Here is a 22,247-nt window from a genome sequence, read left to right on the forward strand (position 1 = left end):
GAAAATCTTAGAAATTGAGATTGACTTATATAACTGCATTTGTAGTTCAAATATTTATTTATACAATACAAAGGTATAAACTGTGGCAATAAATTTCTAAATAAATTTACACTTGTGTTTTATTTTACAGGATATAGCAAGCCACACACGCATAACTCCCAATCAAAGACACCTTGCAATTAAACGATTTGTTGAAAATATTAATTCTAATCCAGAAACAGTTGAAGATCTTTCTGCCTGGGGTCTTCGTTTAGAAGATGCTGCAGTTAATGTAAGTTGAAATAGTAACTAGTTATACATACTGTATATAAATTTTTATGTTCTTGGCTGTTATAACATGATATAGGAAAGTATTGTAATCATATCAAATTTCACTCTGGGTTTCTTGAAAATCTTGATATTTTGAGATCCCTGAACCAAAAAAAAGTAAAAAACAGTAAAAAGTTTTTCAGATGTTTGTGTGTGTTTGTTTGTGCATCTGTGTATTGGTTTGTTTGGAAAGTTCATAGCAATTTTTAAGAGAAATAAAAGAAACTGTTTTAAGACTAAAAATAGACTTTTATTCCATTATGTATGCACCATTGTTTTTAACCTATTCAATGTTGAATTTTTTCTCTGTTGTCTGTGACACCATGTTGAATTTTTGTCGATGTTAAGCCTAACAAAATTTTTTTGTAAATAATAATTGTGGTTACTGTGTCGTTAAAAATTATTTTTTTATGTTTGCACAAACAAAATAAATATATTGAAAAATGTAAAACAAAAAAAAATTACTTGTAAATTCTAAAAATAAACTATTTTTAGATTAAAAGACGAGTAAAAAGAAACACACTTTTATAACCAACTTCGACTAATTAGCCAACAAATGATTAACAACAAATACTAACTTCTACTAGAACCAATTTTTGCTGTTTATTACTTTCAACATCTCCAAATGCATTTTGCTTTGTCTAAGCCTCTTCAGTGGAGAACCCAACAGCAAACTGTTTGTTTATTTTATACTGGTTACGCGTTCCCAGCATGCATCAATGTTCATCCCGACATTTACGTTTATCAAGATTACATAACCCACAATACAAAAGTGTTGGATGGTTATAAAAGTTGGTTATAAAAGAGTGTTTCTTTTTACTTGTCTTTTAATCTAAAAATAGTTTATTTTTAGAATTTACAAATAGTTTAAAATACTACCGATCCCATTGTTTTTTTTATTGAACAACAAAAAAAATTATATTTTAAAAGTTTGTTTTAATATAAAAATTGTGACGCATAGTGACATGTAGTATCAAAAACGTTCCAATGCAGACACGAAAATATTTGGGATTGCCCACGCTGGTCAATGAGGTCAACACAAAAATTTTCGGGATCAACACAGGACAGTTAATGACGTGTTGCTATCTATGGGGAAGCTTCATGATACTATCTTCATAGAACTTTCCAGTTTTTCCCACACAAAAACTGATCCATGTGGTTTTTGCAAGCTTCCAAAGTATCTAAGTTTTTATCATGAAGGGAATTTTGCAGAGGATGGAACAAATGGTAGTCTCAACTGTCGGCTATCAAAAATTGCTACAAACTTTCTGAACAACTCAATATATTATCATAAATATCTAAAGAATTTATTTCTATTTTTTCTTTGAAACCGTGTTTTGTTGATTGTTGGACTATGAACCCAAAGTTGAGTTTTAATTATACATTTGGCTTTATTTCCATCTTTATTTAGTTGAACTAAATAAAGATGGAAATAAAGCCAAGTGTTTAATTAAAACCCAACTTTCAGTTCATAGTCTAGAATTTATTTCATTAATTCTGTAATAATGTCTTGCATGCAAAATTTAAAATGCTTTCGGAAGTCTCAGAAAATGATTTACAAGTAAATTTTTATTTTTAATAAAGCTAATTGTTATTCACAGAAAGGATAGTGTAATGATTATATTTTATTAAATCCTTTTTTACTTGGATTTTATAGGATAGACATAATTGGGTCAGTAAGTCCTTGCATTTGCATGGATGAAGAAACAGAAAACTATTAAACTTTTTATTACAGTAGAGCATCGGTTATCCGACTTAATTGGGAACTGGGGTTGGTCGGATAACTGAAAAGTCGGATAACCGAAAAGTATGAAAAAATACATTATTAGTATAGTGTATTAGGCCTGGTTTAAATACTAGCCTCCCTTTCATGTTCGAGCCAGTGCTGCCAGCTAAAACACGCAAAAATTTAACAAAAATAATATTAAAGTAGCCAAGACAGCCAAATATTGTAGTGCCACATCACTAGCGGACAATTGAATTTGCCGACTAGAACGCGGTCGGTTAACCAATAAGTCGGTTAATCGGGGGTCAGATAATCGATGCTCTACTGTAATAAAAGACATTATTAAATAGCTCATATATTGAAAAATAAAGTATTACATATATTCATTTTTCAATATACAAGCTGTTTTTTTTTTTTTTTTCTCCATCGATGTGAGTCTGAGGACTTAATGACCAAACTGTATTGCTATGATCTAGTCATTTGTATTTTATAGAAAATAACTTCAATAAATTATGAAATACTACATTAAAGTGTTGATTATAAATTGAAATTAATTATTTTTAATAGTTAAATGGGACTTCCTTGCCATTTGAAGTTATCTACTTCAAAGATAATAGGATTGAAACTACCGAAGAATGCGACTGGGGTAGAAATGTAACTCGAAGTGGTGTTATTGTTGCTGTAAGTATTATAAAATGTTTGTATATATGGCCTATTTATTTAAGAGACAGATTTATAGACATATTTAGCATCTTTATTATATATTATCTTTATTTAAAAGTATGTTAAATAATTTCACATGTTTTAACCATTAAGTGTTATTTGTTAATTAAATATATAGAATGGTTTTATAAGATATTTGCAGAAAAAATTTGATTTTGAGAAAGTGAAAGGAAATTAATATTGAATTATGTTCATTGTATTTATGGTACCAATAGATAGATTATTTTTTTAATGATGACGTAGTAAAATACAGAGGTATAGAAAATGTCTGATTGCATAAACAAGATTTATGGTAACTACAACAGTCCCAGGGAAACTTGTGATATTATTATTATGTTTTGTAACAATAATTGCAAAAATGTTGCAATAAAATGGAGTAGGGTCTCGCTAATCCTATAGACATTAATTAGGAATACTTGCCAAGACACACAGAAATCACCTGTTTTGAAATTGAAATGCTTCTTACTGTGTTTCTGATCAGTTTTGGTACTTGTTATATCACTGCCTACTTACACAGTTGTGTTTGCAGTAAAGATGAATCTGTCTCAAATACTGAACCAAGGTTTTGACTTTTAAGAAAAACCAAAACCAAGAAATTGCTGTAAAAAACTGGAAAAAGATTGTTCTTATTTCAAAACTCTTTTTGATGCTATTTAATGGGTTAAACTGTACATCAACATGAATTAAAACAAAATATTCACACATCCCTCGTGTGGAAAATTTGCAAATTAATAAATTGCATATAAAACTTAATTTAGTTGCCATCAAATCCATCTAGCAAACAAAGTGATAATTATAGATATGACTTACTAACCTTGTTTAGTTTTTCTGGTGCGACTTCAATTTTTGGAAAAATTGGAGTCTCACCAGAAAAACTTATAAAACACCTGAAGTGGGTTGAAAATGTTTGTGTTACGTTTTTAAGTAGTAACTGCAAAGCTATACAAGGCTAGTAAGTCGTATCTGTAATTTAGTTGCTTTTACATCCTTATCTCTTGTTTTATTCTATTATAGTCAACTAAAAGCTATCTTATTAATGGGACATTTACACTGGTGTGATAGTTATTTGCAATAAGTATGAATTCTTAATGAGAAAAAACAAAATCTTTATTTTTCACCTGTTGTTCCTGTACACATAATACACATATTACACATATTCGTGTTTTTCGGACACATACGTCCCTCATCAGCAGATTTACAACGATGTTCTAAAAAGTATGTAATAATTAAATTTTATTTTACAATGGTTTAAAAAAATTCTCGACAATGATATGGTAAAAACTTACAAATTTTTTGTACTCAATTATCTCGAAATATGCATAAACTGCATATAGAATAATCACCAATTTTACATTCTTTGAATACATATTTTTGCATAAAATTTTTTTAAAAAATGGGGTTTAAAATTACAAAAACAAAACATTCTTAAAATTAAATTGAACTAACATAACCATCCTTAGCTCGCTTGAACAGATAATTACCCATCACCTATCACTTCCGTCTTTTTATATCCCTTTGCCTAGTATTTTCGTCATCGATTATGCTCTGCCATGATTGGTGGATTTTCCGTCCTAAGTTATTGTTGATTTGTCTTTTTATATAGATATGTTTAAATAGCTGGTGTTTAAAATTGTTGCTTTTTTTTTTCTTTATTTTAATCGTGTTTAAATCTATTTCACCATCCATTGCTGTTATAGTGGTGGAACACTGTAACAACAATGGCTAAAGCACTGCAGAATTTACATATTTTCCCTTTATTGACTTTACCTGTTCTTTTATATGTATTTTTAATTTTCTTTTTGTTTCACCTACATATGTTTTTCTTGGGTTACAATTACAGTTAAAAGAATAGACTACCTCTTCCATTATATCAGTTTTTTTTAATCTGACCTATGATATAAATATTTTTTAAATAAATCTTTTTTTTTTTTTCGGGTATTAATTTTAATCTATCACTTAAAACTCTTTTAACTCTTTCAAATAGTTTCGGTTTATAAATTAAAGTTATACATTTTTTATCTTTATCAAATGTCTTATTTCAATATTCATTATTAATTATACAATGTAGCCATTTTTCAAACAGTTTTTTTGGGTAGCTATTAAATAAAAACATCTTTATAATTTGTTTTGTTTCTATTGTTGATTTTCAATTTTACTTGTTCTATGTTTTATTTTATCAATATACATTTTAAAAATATCGAATTTCATAGTTATTGGGCTATTTGATTTGTAATTAAGGACTTCAGATATTTGCATAGGTTTGACAAATCTTTTGTATTCTAATTTATTTTCATTTCTTTCAATGGCTATATCTAAATAATTAATACTATTATTATTTTCTTTTTCTATATCAGACTGTATATTTTCTCTGTTAGGTTTGCTTGTTGTAAAATTAATTGCAAATAACTACTACACCGGTGTAAATGTCCCATTAATAAGATAGGTCTTAGTTGACTATAATAGAATGCATATAAAATTGTTTCTGAATAGTCTTGATTAAATAGCTAAATAGAAAAGAAAATAATAATAATAAAGACAATGAAAACAAAAAGTATTTGTCTTTTTGCAAAAATTTAGTTCATCTCATTTCTTTCAGAAAAAAATTGAACGACCATCGTCATTATAAATAAATTTTGTTTTTTTGAATATCAAATAGTCTGTTAATTGTCCTGTGACATTGGCAATGACTAATTATATTGAGTTTATAATTGTGTATGCTATTGTGAGAAACCAGGGGTTAAGGCGCGAGACCTAATCATTTCTCCGATGTCAGCCTGGTAAAGGCTGCTCACTTTGTCACTGGATGGCTATTCTGTTAGATGTTGTCAGGATTGTAAGATCCCTTTGATGTCAGGTCCTGACACCAGTAGGATAGTATTTCTGCAAGTCCTAACTCGAAATAGTATGTTCTACTCTTCTAAAGATATGTTCAAATAGGAGGGTACAGTAAAACGTTGTTTAATGCTACCTCGATGCTACACTGATTCAATATAATGCGGTATGCTCAAAGCCTAAAAAAGAAGCTCAAAATTTATGCTGATTTAAATTAATGCAGTATTTCATTGATTCATATATAATACGATTATTCCCGAACACGAACCAATCAACAAAAGGGGCAATTCATCGCAGCACTGTACTTTGCTTAAGTCTATGTTTGTGTGGTGCAATTTTGGAAAAATATAACATCATGGATGCCATAAGCAATATCGATTTTGGTTGGCAAGAATTAACTGATAAATGCATGTGGAGTGTGGAAAAAGGTATAGCCGGAAGTTTCCATGGATTCTCAATGAGAGCAGCTTATTGTTGTCCAAATTGTCAACTTAATCAATACCAGCAGTACTATGAGATATTGTAGATGAGCAGGATATTGAAGAGTTACTGCAGGTTTCTGGTGAGAGCTTTACCAGTAACCATCTTCAAGACCTGGCAGAACAAGGAATTCATGTAGAACTGGAAAATACTGATTCTGAAAATGAAGAACCCAAAAAATTTCTTTACAGATTTCCTTAGTAAAAGTTTGATAATGATAACTGAAATCATTGATTAAATTGTAGTGAATAGTCCAGATTTTGAAAGGAGTGCAAAAGCAAAACGAGGGGTTTTTGGGTGTGATCTTCTGCTACCAACATTTGCTTAAGGAAAAAAAAAGAAAGCGACAAATGAAACTACATGACTTTATTGCAAAAAACCAGAATTTCATAAGAGCCAGGACCTTCATCACAAAAAATGAACTTTACATCTCTGTGTGCATATGTTTGTGTGTTATTTAACATATATTATTATGCAAATTAATATAAAAATGACTTAAAATTAAAGTAAAATCTGTTTATTTTTGGTTGCATGTCCCTCTTTCCTTATTTACTCTGTGTTAAAATGATCTCATTTAATACTGTTTCATTTAGCTCTTTGTCATCTAGGAACCTATCCTGTGCGTTAAGGGGGGTGTCTTACTGTACTTTGTTGTTCGAGTGGGGAGTGTGGTGGGTAAGTCGATAAGAGTCTGTTTCCTGAGTAATAACTGAATCGATGCCAGGTTCACTAAACAATAAATTTAATAGACAAAAAAAAAGGAAGCATATAATACAATAATATGCTACAATTATAGTTATATGCAGAGACAAGCATATATGAAGCATGCAATGCCATAAGGTTGTAAATGCCATTTTTCTCAAAATTCGTTTTATTGAAGAAATGAATTTTAAATGCAATGTTTTTTCCTACAAAAAAATATTGTGGCGATTGTGGCGCTCTAAGTGGCTATATTTTGAAGATGACGTTATGTGCAAGCCATAATGTTTTAAGCGCCAAAGCGCAAGCCACGTGACTTTTGGCGCGTAAAATGTTACGGTTTACTTTTACATCATTTTGTTATTCCAATTTGTAACGCAGTGAGTTTTTTACGAGTGAAATGAATTCCTTAAAGTATGAAATACCTAAAAGAAGTCTAATCCAGCAACTTCAACCTTTAAATTTCCGGTACAAACGACGAAAATTAACAGAAAAAACTAACGTTTTCGAATCTCCATCGAGATCTTCTTCAGGTTCGTTAATGGAATGAAGAAAGAAATGTGCAGAAAAATGGAAGAAGAACATTCGAAAGAAACAAAAAAATAGTGGCTTAGAGTACATTTCTCCCATAAGCACAGAAAGTTAATCCGAGAAAGGATCCACCAACAGGGGTAAGTAAAAGACTTAATACTTCAAAAATATAGACGTGGATTTGAGATTTGCAAGATATGGATAGTTATTGTGTCTATGCATGGGTGAACAACTTGTATATGACTGTTTCCAACAAGTTTGTCAAACTTTTTGTTTACGTTACAGGTGACATGCAAGTGTTCCTTCGCTTGCAAAAACGTAACGTTGGCTTACCGTCAGGAACTCTTCCAACAATTTTATGAACTGGCTGACTACAATAAGCAACAGAGTTATCTTCAAAGACTTGTTCATCCCCAGATGATAAAAAGGAGACGATATGGGAAGTACCACCATCCTTCTGGAAGTAGAAGGCAACACTCTTTCAGTTATCATTTGCTTCTTCCCGGTGGAAGTGAAATAAGAGTTTGTCTTAAGACTTTGTGTAATACATTCGGGGTTACTGCAAGAAGAATTCAGTTGATTAGAGAAAAGATTTTGGAAGGAAAAATGGATGCTACTGATCAAAGAGGAGGCCAGCGAAAATGTACTGAAAAGCAGTTGTGGACGGAAAAAATAATTGAGCACATTAAGAGTTTTCCAAGTGAAGAAAGTCATTATGCTCGAGCCAAAAGTACAGATAAAATGTACTTATCACCTGATCTCAATGTTAGCAGAATGTATAGAGCCTTCCTTGAGAAATATTGTCAACAGTATGCTGGGAGCAAAGCCCCAGTTACTCGACAATGGTACAACGAAATTTTCCTGACCAAATTCAATCTGTCTTTTCAAAGACCTCGCATGGACACTTGCTCAACTTGTGACCGCCTTGATGTACGAATAAAAGCTGGTGATGCATCAGCAAAAACAGAACTGGAATTACATCATTACAGAGCTGAAGTAACCACAAAAGACATGTCTGATGACACAAAAAATGCTAAAACCTCAGATTCGTATGTTATATCTTTTGACTTGCAGCAGCAAATGTATATACCACAATTAACACACACTGAAATGTATTATGCTCAACAATTGGCATGCTACAACCTTGGAATTCACGATTCAATTAAAGAGAAAGGATGCATGTGTTTGTGGAGTGAGAATTTTGGAGGAAGAGGGTCTTTGGAAATATCATCCTGTATATACCATTATATTACTACTGAGGCTGCTATTGGTGACCGAAAGAAGCTGACTTTGTGGACAGACAATGGTGTTGGTCAAAACAAAAATCAATACGTGATAGCCATGTATCTGGTGTTATTGGCCAATAATGTATTTTCAGAAATAACACATAAATACCCTGTAAAGGGTCACACATTTCTCAGCTGTGATCGAGACTTTGCTCTAATTGAAAAACGGAGGAAAAAATGCAAAGCCTACACACTAAAGGATCTTGTGGACATCATTAAAAGTGCAGGGACCAAAAACCCTTTTACCTGCATCGTATTTGAGAAATTTCATGACTTTAAATCGATTGCCCACGCATTTTTGAATACAAAAGACCTGGGAATCTCAACAGCATCCCAAATTAGACTCATCAAATAACTTTGGTAAAGTTATGATTGCTAAAGATGGAGGTAAAGCAGCAAGATGGTGCACTGGGCTTAATGTGCTGAAAGATGGAGTTAGCATTGATGATTTCAAAAATCTTCCACTTCCTCTTGCTCGCTCCCATTTTGGGATTCCTCAAAAGAAGAAACCTGACATTGGTAAAATGATACCATTTTTAAATCCAATAGCACAAACCTATTTCAAGGAGATTCTAGCAGAACCGGATAACTAAATGTCAGTTTATTAATAGTTAACCTGTCACTTTATTATTTGATATTTCAAAATGATATTTGGACTTCCATTAATCTTCCAAATTTGAAGTTTTTAAATACGTTTTAACTTTTATTACACTAAATTAATACCTTATTGATAAAGATTACAGCCCAGTTCAAGTCATTAATAGATTATTGTCAGTTTTTAATGTTAAAATTGATATTGAATTTGTAAATTGTGTTTAATAATTTAAATGTAAGTTTTTGGTATTCAAAACTGTTTTTCAGCTGTAGAAACATTAATTTTATGACTGCAATCGTTTTTGGCATTTACAACTTTATGCACTTGCACAATTTTTGCATTTACAACGTTATGGCTCTAACCCTGTTTTTAAACTTTTTTTGTTTCCTTACTATTATTTGTAGGTGTTTGAAATTAAACCCAATGTTTTATTCCAAACTATAAATTGTTAAAATAATTTTTCTAGCATTTGATTAAAGTTTGTTCATTAGAAAAAGTGTTTTTTCTCTCTCCTGAAAAATTTGTTTTTTGGCATTTACAACCTTATGGCATTGCACGCTTCATATATATAACAATCCAATATCTACTGGATATACTTCATGGGCTATATACAATTGTAACTTACTATCTAAGTTGACCGAGAGAGAGTTTATAAACATTTCTAACATAATACCTCTGAGAGATTGACAATATCTTCTATTTTCATCAAGGTGTATCAGTAGGTAAACTTCCATGGAGATAACTTAGCCAGGAGTATGACAAGTAGAGCTGCTTCCATGGTGGTCTACCTGAATATGTCTTGGACCACCTGCTTCTATGGTGTAGTCCATGCTGAACTTCGATTGCGTGCTCTTTTTATCCTCCTAATCATGAGAGTAGAATCAGCTGATTTTGATTTAATGTGGTCTAAGGTCAAGATGTGTCACTACATTGGCTGCAGCGGGCTGCAAGAATTTGACAACCTGGCTGGATTGTTGATACTTTCTTGCCAGGTGTTATGACTCTTTTTACCCTGTAAAGCAAACAAATTCGAAGTTCTTAGATGTGATCGAGATGTTGTGACTTATCTTATAAACTTACTTAAAACAGTGTTAAAGATTAAAGATTTTTGGTGTTGTAAGGATATTAGATCATTTTTTATCTATCAGATCAGAGGGCAACAAAAATGCCAGGTGTTAGAAAAACTGGGGTTTTTCCACTTTCTTAATTTCACATTTTAATTTTAATTTAACTACTTAATTGTCCCCAGGATCTCACACTATCCTATCTATGATGGTGACACATGCTTGAAGTGCTTTTTGAATTTAAAAGTTTTTAAGTGATGTTCAGTGTTGAGCAGCAAATTATACTGTAGATCAGGGGTGTCCAACCTTTTTGTTTCTCTGGGCCACATTGGAAAAAGTCATGGAGTTTTGGGCCACAAGTATATATAATATACTTGTGCCCAATCCTTAAATATACAAGTATATTTTAGGATTACCGTGTTTTATGGACTATAAATGCACTTTTTTCTTCGAAAAATTGCCTCCAAAATTCAGGTGCGTCTTATAGTCTGTAAAATACGGTAACATTTCTAGATTATAGTAATAAGTATTAAAACTTTATCACAAAAAAGGATATTTTAAAAAATCACTTATACAGACACTTTCAATTCTTACTTAGAAATAGATAAATTCATTTATTATAAAGGAGATAAACAAAAATTTATTTGTAAAACACAAATATTTGTATTATTTGGGTCTCTAATTAATAAAAAATGACGAAACACCATTTTAAAGTGCATTTTTATTCAACTAATACATTTATAAATAATATGTAGCCCAAAAATAGCCAATGTGCCAAATGATGTTTTTTATGCCAAACTATTTAAAGGGTAACCAAATCTTGCAATACTGGACGGAATACTAAATAAAGAGGGAGTTGGGACTCAAAAGACCATAGACCCAAATGTGGGGAAAGGAGAGAAAGGACAAAAGATAAAGAAGTGAGATAGGTTGGAAAATTAAGGGTCAATATTTGCATAACAGAAGATTATGCAAATTTAACATTTCTTACCACTTTTCATCTTTTGTCCTTTCTCTCCTTTCTCAAAATTTGGGTCTATAATCCTTTGAGTCACAACTCCAGCTTTATTTAGTATTCCTTCCTCATTCACATATTTCCATGTATTTGAAAATATTCCCTTTTTGCTCAAAAATAAAATATATATAAACTTTGTGAAATTTATTTTTTGAGTTTGTCATTGAAGTAAATAAATAAAAAAATAAATAAAATTTTCAGTTTTGTTTACATGTTTATTGGGCCACATTGGAACTTACCTTAGGCCACATCTAGCCTGCGGGCCGTGGGTTGGACACCCCTGCTGTAGATGCAATTAATTATTTGTATGATTTATTATTACTTTGAATTTTGCAAACTATACAGTAGTAATTATTAATTGATTTGTAAATTGTTTTACTTTGTTTGCTACTGTATTTCTGAGGAACTATTTGGTTCTGAAAATATTCTGCACCTCTGGTAAAATATTACTTGTGTGTGTGTGTGTGTGTGTGTATGTATATATATATATATACACAGTAGAGTAAACCCCCCATAACACAGTAGATACGTTCCGTGTTATATGAATTCCATGTTGTACGAGTCGAGTCACTTAGATTTTACAAATACATTAGCTGTTCACAGCCCGGCACTTGTGCAGTTTAGGGGGTACAGTTGTTTGAAAGGTTTTCTTCCATAAAATTAATCAATTCTAGGCTAATTTGACTCGAACATTTCCAAAACATGTATTTTTTGGGAATAATCTATATAAACTATGCTATAAACAAAAAATTGTAGGATTACTTACCGAGTGTGCGCCATTCAAAGATGCCATTGCTTAAGCTTGTTTTCATTGCGGAGTGGCTCATTGAACAGTGGACGTGTTTCCTGATAAGTTATTCTTTCTGTGAAAAATTTGCTGAACTTTGGAGACATCATTAATAGAAATATAATTTTTATGGCCGTTGAATAATGTTTTTTTAGTAGGTCTACTGCTTGTTTAAACTCAACGGTTTGTGCAATGTCCACTATTGGTCCAGATTCGATCAATCCTGTTGTGACACGAGTCAACCATGACAGTCTGTCATCCTTTTACCATGTTATACAAGCCTCTTTTAGCGTGTTATATGAACGCAATCGCAATTTTTCTGCCGTGTTAAATGAATCCATCTTATATGAATCTGTGTTATAGGGGGGAGTCTACTGTTTACACATACAAGTAATATTTTACCAGTAATATATATATATATATATATATATATATATATATATAATGCTTTGTAGTACTTAGATCTTAGATCTTCTGTTCGTTTAAAAATAGAATATAGTAATGTAATTTTTGTTCAGAAAATATTGGATGACAATTCATAATTCAATAATATAATTCATAACTTTTAATTAGTTTATTAATTTAAAAATTAAAATTAGGGACAGTAAACATTGTTCAATAAATAGAACTATATAAACTTTATAGGCAAAAATAAGGAATAATTTCATAAAATATATTAAAACAAATGAAACAACTAGTAATGTACAATAAATAAGTCCTATAGAATTTTATATCTTTTATGTTGAATATTTACTTCAGTTGTTGCTGACCTATGCTTTCAATATTCATTTCAGTCAGCATCAACTGATATTTTTGATACATTGCTTAGAAAAATCCTTATAAAAAGTTTTAATTGACAAATATTTTAGCTTTTGTTATTCTGAGTAACATTTTGAATGAAATTCATTTTATTTATGCGTTATCTTTATAAGCATAAAATTAAGCCATAAAACTGAATTAGCTGTATGGAAAACCCAGTGAACTTTGACATATTGACCTGAAAGTTTTGCATGCACCTCACTGATAATGAGAAAGGTTAAATTTAAAATTTAAATTTTCTAGACCCAGTATTTTTTTCTCTACAAGTGTCTGCAGTGCTGGATGAAGAAAAAGAAAATACAGCTCTTTTGGTTATTTTTGCACTTTTCAATTGCTTATATTTCAGCAACTGCTTTATAGAAAATCTTAAAACTTTGCACACTACCTAAGAACACAATGTGCTTTTGAATGAGTTATTTGGAACTACTTCAGGTATTTGGGGAACAGAAATTGATTTCTGAAAATTGGCAACTCTGATTCCTGTATATATAGTCAGTAAGTGACTTTTTTAATTTTTAATCTGAATGTTTGGCTCAGCATTATTCAGTACTCATCAAGGAGTCAAAGTTTTTAAGTGAATTAGAAGTAAAAATATTACAGCAAGTAATATATTTAAACAACAAGAAGTTATTTATGAAACAAAAATTTATTAACTATTATATTAAATACAAATGATATTGGATGTTGCTTGTAATATGAGAAATGAAATATACGTATCTATATTGATAATTATGTTGGATTGAATTTAAAACAGTCTACTGTTGTTAAATTTTTTGTATTTTTTTTTCCATTAATATTTCATATATTTTTTTTAGGTTGACCTGGAAACATGGCTAATTGTGTTCTGGAAACGTGATTCTAATAGAGCTCATGATTTTATTCAGATGATGAGGAAAATATCTAATGGTATTGGCATTAGAATAAATGACCCACGTAAAATTGAAATAAATGATGACAGAACAGAAACATATCTAAAAGCAGTTAGAGATAATGTTAATCCTCAGGTAATCCTATTATAATAAAATTAAACAATTTTTTAAAATTTATACTTGAATTAAATATTAATAAGAAAATTGTTATTTAATATATTTATTTATTGTATATAGAGTGTATTATATATTAATATGTCAATGTACAGGCAGTCCTCTACTTACGAACTTTTGAAGTTACGAACAAAGCCGACAGATGGCAGGTTAAAGTGCAGTTGGTTATTTTTTATGTATAGTCAAGTTTATTTTTGAAGTTTTACATTAAAACATTTACAGTACATTACATATGTACAGATACGTGCAATGAAGTTGGCGAGCTGTCGGTCGATTGCGCAGCTCAGGGAGTTGCTCATCCGTGACGTAAGAACGTCTAATCGTCATCCAGGTGGATTAGTCTGATTTCGATCAACAGGGGCGCGGAAATCGATCGGAGGGACGCGTTACAGCACCGTAGATTAATAATACTACTAGCTTATTGCTTTTCTAATGCTTAGCATCGGCCATTTTTATTTTAAAAGCGTAAATGTGCTTACAGCCGATTATCAGAAATTATGATCGAATCTGTTATTTTCATACTTTTTTTTCTTTATTACGTTTTATTTACGTTTATTTCTATGAAATTAGAGACGATACAGCTTTAAAATAAACAGATCAGGTTACATTTCTTAATAGATTATCTCTATTGACGTCGGTTTCTTTGTAATCGGAGAGGAAGAGATTGTGTGTCAATTTCCAGTGTTTATTGCTTTTGCGGTAATCTGAGAAGTCACTTGATAAACCGCCAAGTGTTTTATTACTGTTTAAATAACTGCTCCCCACTTGTTATTCTTAGTAATTAGAGACAGGTAAGATTGTCTGTCAAGGTCGGTGAAAGTTTATTGCTTTAGCAACAGGGTGTCATATGAGCTGCCACCCACTCCCCTCTGTTAATGACAACAACGCGCTAAGTGCTTTATTACTTTGTAAACAAAAACTTTCCCTGTCAGAACTGGGTCAGATGTCAAGGTCACTGATTAACTGTATTGAACAGAACATTGTCCTTGATATTTAAGAATCCAGTTTTGTCAGAACTGTTTACTTTTAATACATTTCTTTTAATTTATTTCTGCTTCGTTTATAAAATTGTTTTTATCATGTTTTAAATCGATTTGTTTTAAATTATACTTTTATAAAGTTTATGAATTAAAGTGTAAAAACAGCAATGAAAATGTCGTTATTTCAAGATATATTTATTGATTATACAGTTCAACTTTGCAAAAAATGTTTTCATATCTTTTCGTTATTATATATATAATATCGCCATTTTATAAAAGAGATGTTATTGAATCGTATATTCAATTGTTATATTGTTTTGTTTTTATATTTATATTCTATTCGAATTTACCTTTTACAATTTGTAATTATTCGTGTATCACATTATATTTCATTTATTTAATTCTATACTACTTGTAATTATGTAAAAACTATTTTTATATCGTTAAATTTATTTTCTGTTTATGTCCCATTCTCCTACAAGGCTGCAGCCTTTAATACTCTGGTTAGAAGGGCGTTTTTCCACTCATCCACTTCACAAGCCCTAGTCACTGAGTTAAATTACATTAAGAAGATAGCAGCCAGACACAGATATTCTAATCTAACACACTGGCCGGTTGAGCAACATCAATGCTTGCAATACACACCCACTACGCATGTGAAGGCCAGCACTTACCCGGAATATCATATCCGAATATCCCAGTCACGTTTAATGTATATGTTAAAGTGGTATATGCAGAGATTGCCAGCAAGCATCAAATACAAATAGCGCATAGGAGATGTCCCACAATCTTCAACATCTTCAGAAATGGAAAGGACTCTCCTGATTGTAATACCCTGTTCGCACCAAGCATTTCAATCTAGATTGTGACCAAGGTTGGCAACTATGCCTTGATGCGACCTCTCTCGACCGTTTCTGTCTCAACTGAAACAAGGTTCAGTTGCAATCAACTCAAGAGAGTTGTTGAAACTAGATCCAGTTATAAGAGAGATCCCACAATCCCACGCACACGAGAAAATACAAGATGGCTGCGGAACACGTCAGGCTATCGAGATAGAAATAAAAAAGATATTTGGAGAGATGATGACATCTGTCTATTATTAGATATATGGCAAGAAAAAGTATTTATTTCTAATCAAAACTTCCATTTTGTTGTGTTGGTGTTCGTAACTTACTGAGTAGTTATGCCAGTTTTATCATCGCATGTAATAGCCAGGTTCTTCTCAAGCAAACTGCCTGTGCGAACAGCACAATGTTCGACTGGCGACAGTCACAATCCAGATTGTAGGTAAATCGAGATCGAAGTGAGTTGTGGATTGTGTGTGAATGTAGTATAACAGATGTGACTAGAGCCTTATATATATCAGTTCCACCAAGTGCTCTATAAATACCAGAATATGTGATCACCAGGTGGACCTTTGACACAGGCGACACATCACTGCCATGGCCACCTATGCGTCTGATCCCGACATTGAGGTGGAATTCGACAAGGCCAACGTTATCGTCACTGCACCCCACCTAGAACATCTAAAATGGCTAGAAGTCGTATCCATCTACAAGGCTAACCATGTGAGCACCTATATCAACCGAAAGGATGAACTTAGTCTTTCCGTAGCATGGCAGGCCTTTATAGACTGCAACCTTTAAATATTGCCATCCGCACACGAGTGCACGTGCCCATCTCAATGAGTTTCGTTATGTGAGCAGTCGGTTTTGTTTTAAATCTCCACATTCTTTTTTCAAAGCATTTCATCGGATTTTTTGCCTGAGGAAGAACTATCTTAGAAAGTTCGAAAACGTTTGTGAGGAAAGATTTTTTTTCACACGAATTACACTGGTAACAGATTATGGATTTAGTGTTGATTATAATAATATATAAAGCGAGAGTGTTTGCTTGTTTGCTAGAGGTAATCACAGAATCTACTAAATCAATTTTTTAGAATATTTTTGGTTTTAGATGAACAAAACAGTATGTAGCCTATGCTACATAGTGTTTTTATATTAAAAAAGAAAAATGCACACGAATAATGATTTTACCACTGCATCTGTCTTAAATTATTGTGTGTCTTTCTGTTTAAGGTCAATCTCCTTAAACACCTGGTGGGTGGGCAGGCTATTTAAACTTATTTTCTTATATTTCAGATTTTGGTTTTGATTCATGCAGTTTGGGTAGTTGTATAGGCCTATATGCTTTGTGTATATTGTCATGGTTGTTCATTTCTTATAATACTCTTATATTACATCAGATATAGCCTGCCGAAATCAACCTACTTCTTGGTGTGATCAGGAGTTACGCTGCATGCTCCACTATGACTATCACATTTAACTATTCAACCCAGGTGACTATGTCAGCTTTGAGGCTATGTTAAAGGCACTGATTGCTATTCCTAAAACATAACTTACTTGGAAATGCAACATCCACAAGCAGGATTGTGACTGAAACTAATGCTATTGAGGTTCCATATTTGGAGGCAAATATCTTGCCAAGCAGGGCCGGATCATCGAATAGACAAATGAGGCAAATGTCTAGGGCCCGGTTTTTTGAAGGGCCCAGTCAAACTGTCTACTGTATTTTGAAAAGATTTGTAAATAAGATAGTTTACTTTTCTGTTGGACAACTGTATATAATAAACAAATAAAAACATATTGCTTCTTATATTGTTATTATGAATTCTAAAATCTAAAAAAAATATCTTCTTATGTTTCTTCTTATTGAAAGTAATTCTTCCAATAATTTAGAATTTTTTATAGCGATAAGAATAATAATAACTATATGTATTCTTAACATCCTGTGAAATATTGTTAAACTAGCCGCCCGAAACGCTCCTAGTGGGCATTTATAAATAATAATATACTCAATTATACTGAATAAAAGCTGAAAATCATAGCTGGGGTGCCCTTGTGGATGTTTTTGGCAATGTCTGTAAATCTAGTGGCAGCAGTGTCATTCTGTGACAATAATATTTATATTGTTAATTTAAATAGTAGCTAGGGGCGCCCCTAGTGTTTAACAGTATGAAGTTCGTTGCAAGTGTGGATTTTGAATTCTTTACTTTTCTACTGTAAGGCAAGTTGAGGTTCAGAGGTAGGTGATTTACCATTATTTTAATAGAGTAGACAACCGTATAACACGGTAGATACGTTCCGTGTTATATGAATTCCGTGTTGTACGAGTCACTTAGATTTTACAAATACATGAGCCCAACACTCGTTCACTTTAGCGGGTACGGCTGTTTGAAAGGTTTTTTCCCATAAAATTAATCGATTCTGGACTAATTTGACTCGAACATTTCCAAAACATGTATAATTTTTTAGGTAAAATTCATATAAACTATGCTATAAACAAAAAATTGTAGGAATACTTACGGAGTGCACATCGTTCGCACACGCCCATGCTTAAGCTTGTTTTCGTTGCGGAGCGGCTCGTCGAATGGCGGACGCGTGTTTTCCGATAAGTTATTCTTTCTGCGAAAAATTCGCTAAACTTTGGAGACGTCATTAATAGAAATATAATTTTTATAGCTGTTGAATAATAAATGTTTTTTAGTAGGTCTGCTGCTTGTTTAAACTCAACAGTTTGTGCAATGTCCACTATTGGTCCAGATTCGATTAATCCTGTTGAGACACGAGTCGGCCATGACAATCTGACTCATTCTTTTACCGTGTTATACTGGTACGAGCCGCTTTTAGCGTGTTATAGGAATCCGTCTTATATGAACCCGTGTTATAGGGGGGTCCTACTGTAATTTTATAATTTTGATTATTTGAGCTTGTTAAATTATAAATTTTAATATATTAGAGAAAATGAATTATCATCACGCTTCGGGTTCTGAGAAAAGAAAGTGCGTGAAGAAGTTGGAGGAAGAAGCAAATAAACAGAAACGCTCTGCTAAAATATGTTATTCATACAAAAGTAGACGATATCAATGTGGAAGTTGAGCCTGAAGAAAAGGACGTTGGTGAATATTCTGGAAACAGTGAAAATCAAGAAGTACAAATAGAGAAGACAGAAAACAATGAAAATATAATTGAAGTAGTTGAAATGAAAAATATAGAAGACAAAAACATACCAGAGGTTGAGAAGAAAAACGAAAATGCAATTAATGAAGTAGAAATACAAAATGTAGAAGGTAGATCCAACATCGTTAATGATATTTTAATTTTTGACAATTTGGACATTTCATTATGGCCTTTAAATTTAACAACAGACACGCAACATTATTTGCTTAAAAATAAACCATCGTCAAATATTTCTCTTGTACACACCGCTAAAAAAGTAGTGACAGAAGGTGGAAAAACTGTAACTCGGTCATTAAAGAAAAATATTTTTACTCGTAACAAGGCAAACGGTGAAAAAATTGAGCGAGAATGGTTAGTGTATAGCCCAAGAAGTAAAGCAATGAACTGCTATGTTTGCAAGATATTTGCGATCAGAAGAACCGCTTTTACAGAAGGCTACTCGGACTGGAAAAATGTAAATGTAAGAGTAAAAAAACATGAACGTTCTACTGACCATAGGCATTCTATTGAAATTTTGATAGGAAGAAATTCAGTTGAGGGACGTGTAGATACTATAGTTGAATAAAAGTATTTAGAAAAAAAAAATACTGGAGAAAAATACTGCTGCGGGTAGTAGCAACAATAAAATTTTTAGCTAAAAATTCTCTTGCATTTCGTGGCTCTAATGAACTCTTTTCTGAATTGACATTCAGAAAAGAGTAAGAGGGAATTACATTAGAACTCTTGAATATTTGTAGAATTTGATGAGTTTTTACCATCGCATATAAAACAATATGGGTCAGCTGGAAAAGACAACGTGAGTTATCTTTCTTCGACTATTTGTAATAAATTTATTGAAATATTGAACAAGAAAATGTTAGAAACGTTTGTGTCAGAAATTAAAGCTGCCAAATATTTTTCTATAATAATTGACTCTACTCCTGATACGACACATGGAGACCAAATAACTTTTATATTGCGCTATTTATCAGAAGATGGAAACCCAATCGAGAGATTTTTTGGGTTTATTCCCATTTATTCTCACTCGGGGGAATCATCAGAAAATGAACTTTTACAGAATATTGTAAAATTAGGACTTGATATTAGCAATTGTAAAGGACAAAGCTACGATAATGCAGCAAATATGTCCGGCAAATACAATTGGCTCCAAAACCGCATTAAAAGACAGTGAAACAGCCCATTACGTTCCTTGTGCTTCGCATTCATTAAATCTAGTAATAAATAGTGCTAGTGAATCATGCTTGCAGGCAATAACATATTTTAATTTACTGGAAATCATTTATACCTTTTTTCGGCTTCTACGTATAGGTGGAACATTTTAGAAAAAAATCCTTTTGCCGCAAATAATAAACATTTTACAGTAAAAAAGTTATGTACTACGAGATGGTCTTGTAGAGCTGATGCAGTTAAAGCAATTCGCGCTGGGTTCGACCAAATAAAAAGTGCTCTTCTTGAAATATCTTTAGACGAATCTCAGAAATGTTCTGTTAAAGAAGAATCACGAAAAATAGCAAGCAAACTGAATACTTTAGAATTAATTTTGTTAACAGTTATTTGGGATAAAATTCTTTCCAGAATAAATGCAAGCATTTTGCAGTAAATATTTTTGACAATTTATATCATTACGTTAATAGTTTAAGAAGTTCATTTCTGGAAATAGAAGCAGAGGCATTAAGCATGTCAGAAATAAAAGTGTATTGTGATTTTAAAAAAAGGTCCCAAAAAGAAAACGTTTCTTTGATGATGCTTATAATGATGAGGGAAATGTAAGTTTTTGTCAGAGCCAAGAAATGTTTAAGCGAAATTGTTTCTACGTAATTTGTGATAAAATATCTCTTCAATTAAAAGTTAGAAGCAAAAGTTACAAAGATATTGATGAAAATTTTTAAAACTCTTCGTACAAACATAGCTGCCGACGAAGACGTATCAATTAATACCGCATTGCTAAAAAAAATGGTACAGTGGCGACATTGATACTGAAGAATTGGACGAGGAATTGTTGCAATTTAAATTAATTTGCAAAAGCCAAAATTTAACGTTGCCATCTGATATGCTGCAATTTATAAAGAGCACAAAAATAGTATCAACATTTCCAAATACAGAGATATTATTACGAATATATTTAACTTTGCCTATATCAAATGCATCTGGTGAAAGGTCATTCTCAGTATTAAAACGTGTAAAAAATTATTTACGAAACTCACTGAATGAATCAAAATTAAATTCGTTAGCTGTTTTATACATCGAACAAAATGCTTTGGATAATATTAATTATGATGAAATAATTGATAATTTTGCTGAATTAAAGACTAGAAAACAGAATTTTTAAATAAAGTTTATTTAAACAGTAATACCTCGGTTTTTGTTGACTTCGGTTATCGTCGATTTTTTCGCGAAAAATTTGTCTTTGTTTTCGTCGGCTGTGCTCGAGTGACCTCGCTGCTAATTTTGCGAAAACAAAGGGCGACCCACGCGTTTTCCGGCGCAGTGTGGCGTTATTTCTCGTTGTGTGAATATTACCCCGCGACGGCCGACCATTGGCCAACGGTTCTGTTTCCTGAACACTGGGAGTTCAGTCGTGGGTTCGCGCTTTGCCAGGGCAGGCTGGCCACGTGAAGTTTTCCGGGTTTTCTCCTACGTCTGTAACGCCTGAATAGGCGCCAGTAACCCTTAAACGGAATTCCCAGAAGGCATTATTCCCTCGATACGACCATCATAAACGCATACAACTACTATTACATGACAATTACGTCACACTTTACCACGGGGCGATATAGGCTAGAAGCTCGTGTGCAACTAGCTTCTACAAGATAAGACCCTGCGTGTCTAGCCGAACAATTCCATTGCTTTTATCTTTATGCTAATTAGTTTTTTATATTAATTTCTTATTTCTTTTAGTATTTAACGCTATATTAAGTCTGTATAAAATGTGTTTTTGGGATGTATTTTGGAGTGTCTAGAACAAATTAATTGGATTTACATTGATTCGTATGGAAATAATTGCCTCGGTTTTCATCGGTTTCGAATTTCGCCGATTGTTTTCGGACGGATTATCGACGAAAACCGAGGTATCACTGTGTTTATATACTTACTTTTTCAAAACTATCTTGGCTTTCATTTAAATTATTTTTTTCATTATTCAATTTACCTCTCATGGGTAAAATATTATATTATTTAAATATTAACCAAAAAAATTAAATTAAACTATTAATATTTTAAGGTAATATCGTTATTGTATAACAACTTTTGTTAGACATTTAATAAAATAAATTTCAATTTTTTTAAATTTATAAACAAACTTTTCTAGAAAAACTAAAATTTTTTGTTGTATATTAAATA

The 22,247-nt window shown here is 32.0% G+C and overlaps 1 protein-coding gene across 3 annotated transcripts in view; it reads left to right on the forward strand.

The window, feature by feature from the left end:
- LOC136982159 (piwi-like protein Ago3) overlaps positions 1-22,247 on the forward strand; it is a 106,261-nt gene that overhangs the window by 40,600 nt on the left and 43,414 nt on the right. For all 3 annotated transcript variants that reach the window (XM_067278582.1, XM_067278585.1, XM_067278583.1), the window contains exons 13-15: positions 131-271; positions 2,603-2,716; positions 13,682-13,870. In XM_067278582.1, coding sequence (XP_067134683.1) covers positions 131-271; positions 2,603-2,716; positions 13,682-13,870 — 444 coding nt within the window. The remainder of the gene's footprint in view (positions 1-130; positions 272-2,602; positions 2,717-13,681; positions 13,871-22,247) is intronic.

The sequence above is a fragment of the Centruroides vittatus genome, unplaced genomic scaffold, assembly GCF_030686945.1.
Source record: "Centruroides vittatus isolate TY-2023 unplaced genomic scaffold, ASM3068694v2 contig_815, whole genome shotgun sequence".
Classification (NCBI taxonomy): domain Eukaryota; kingdom Metazoa; phylum Arthropoda; class Arachnida; order Scorpiones; family Buthidae; genus Centruroides; species Centruroides vittatus.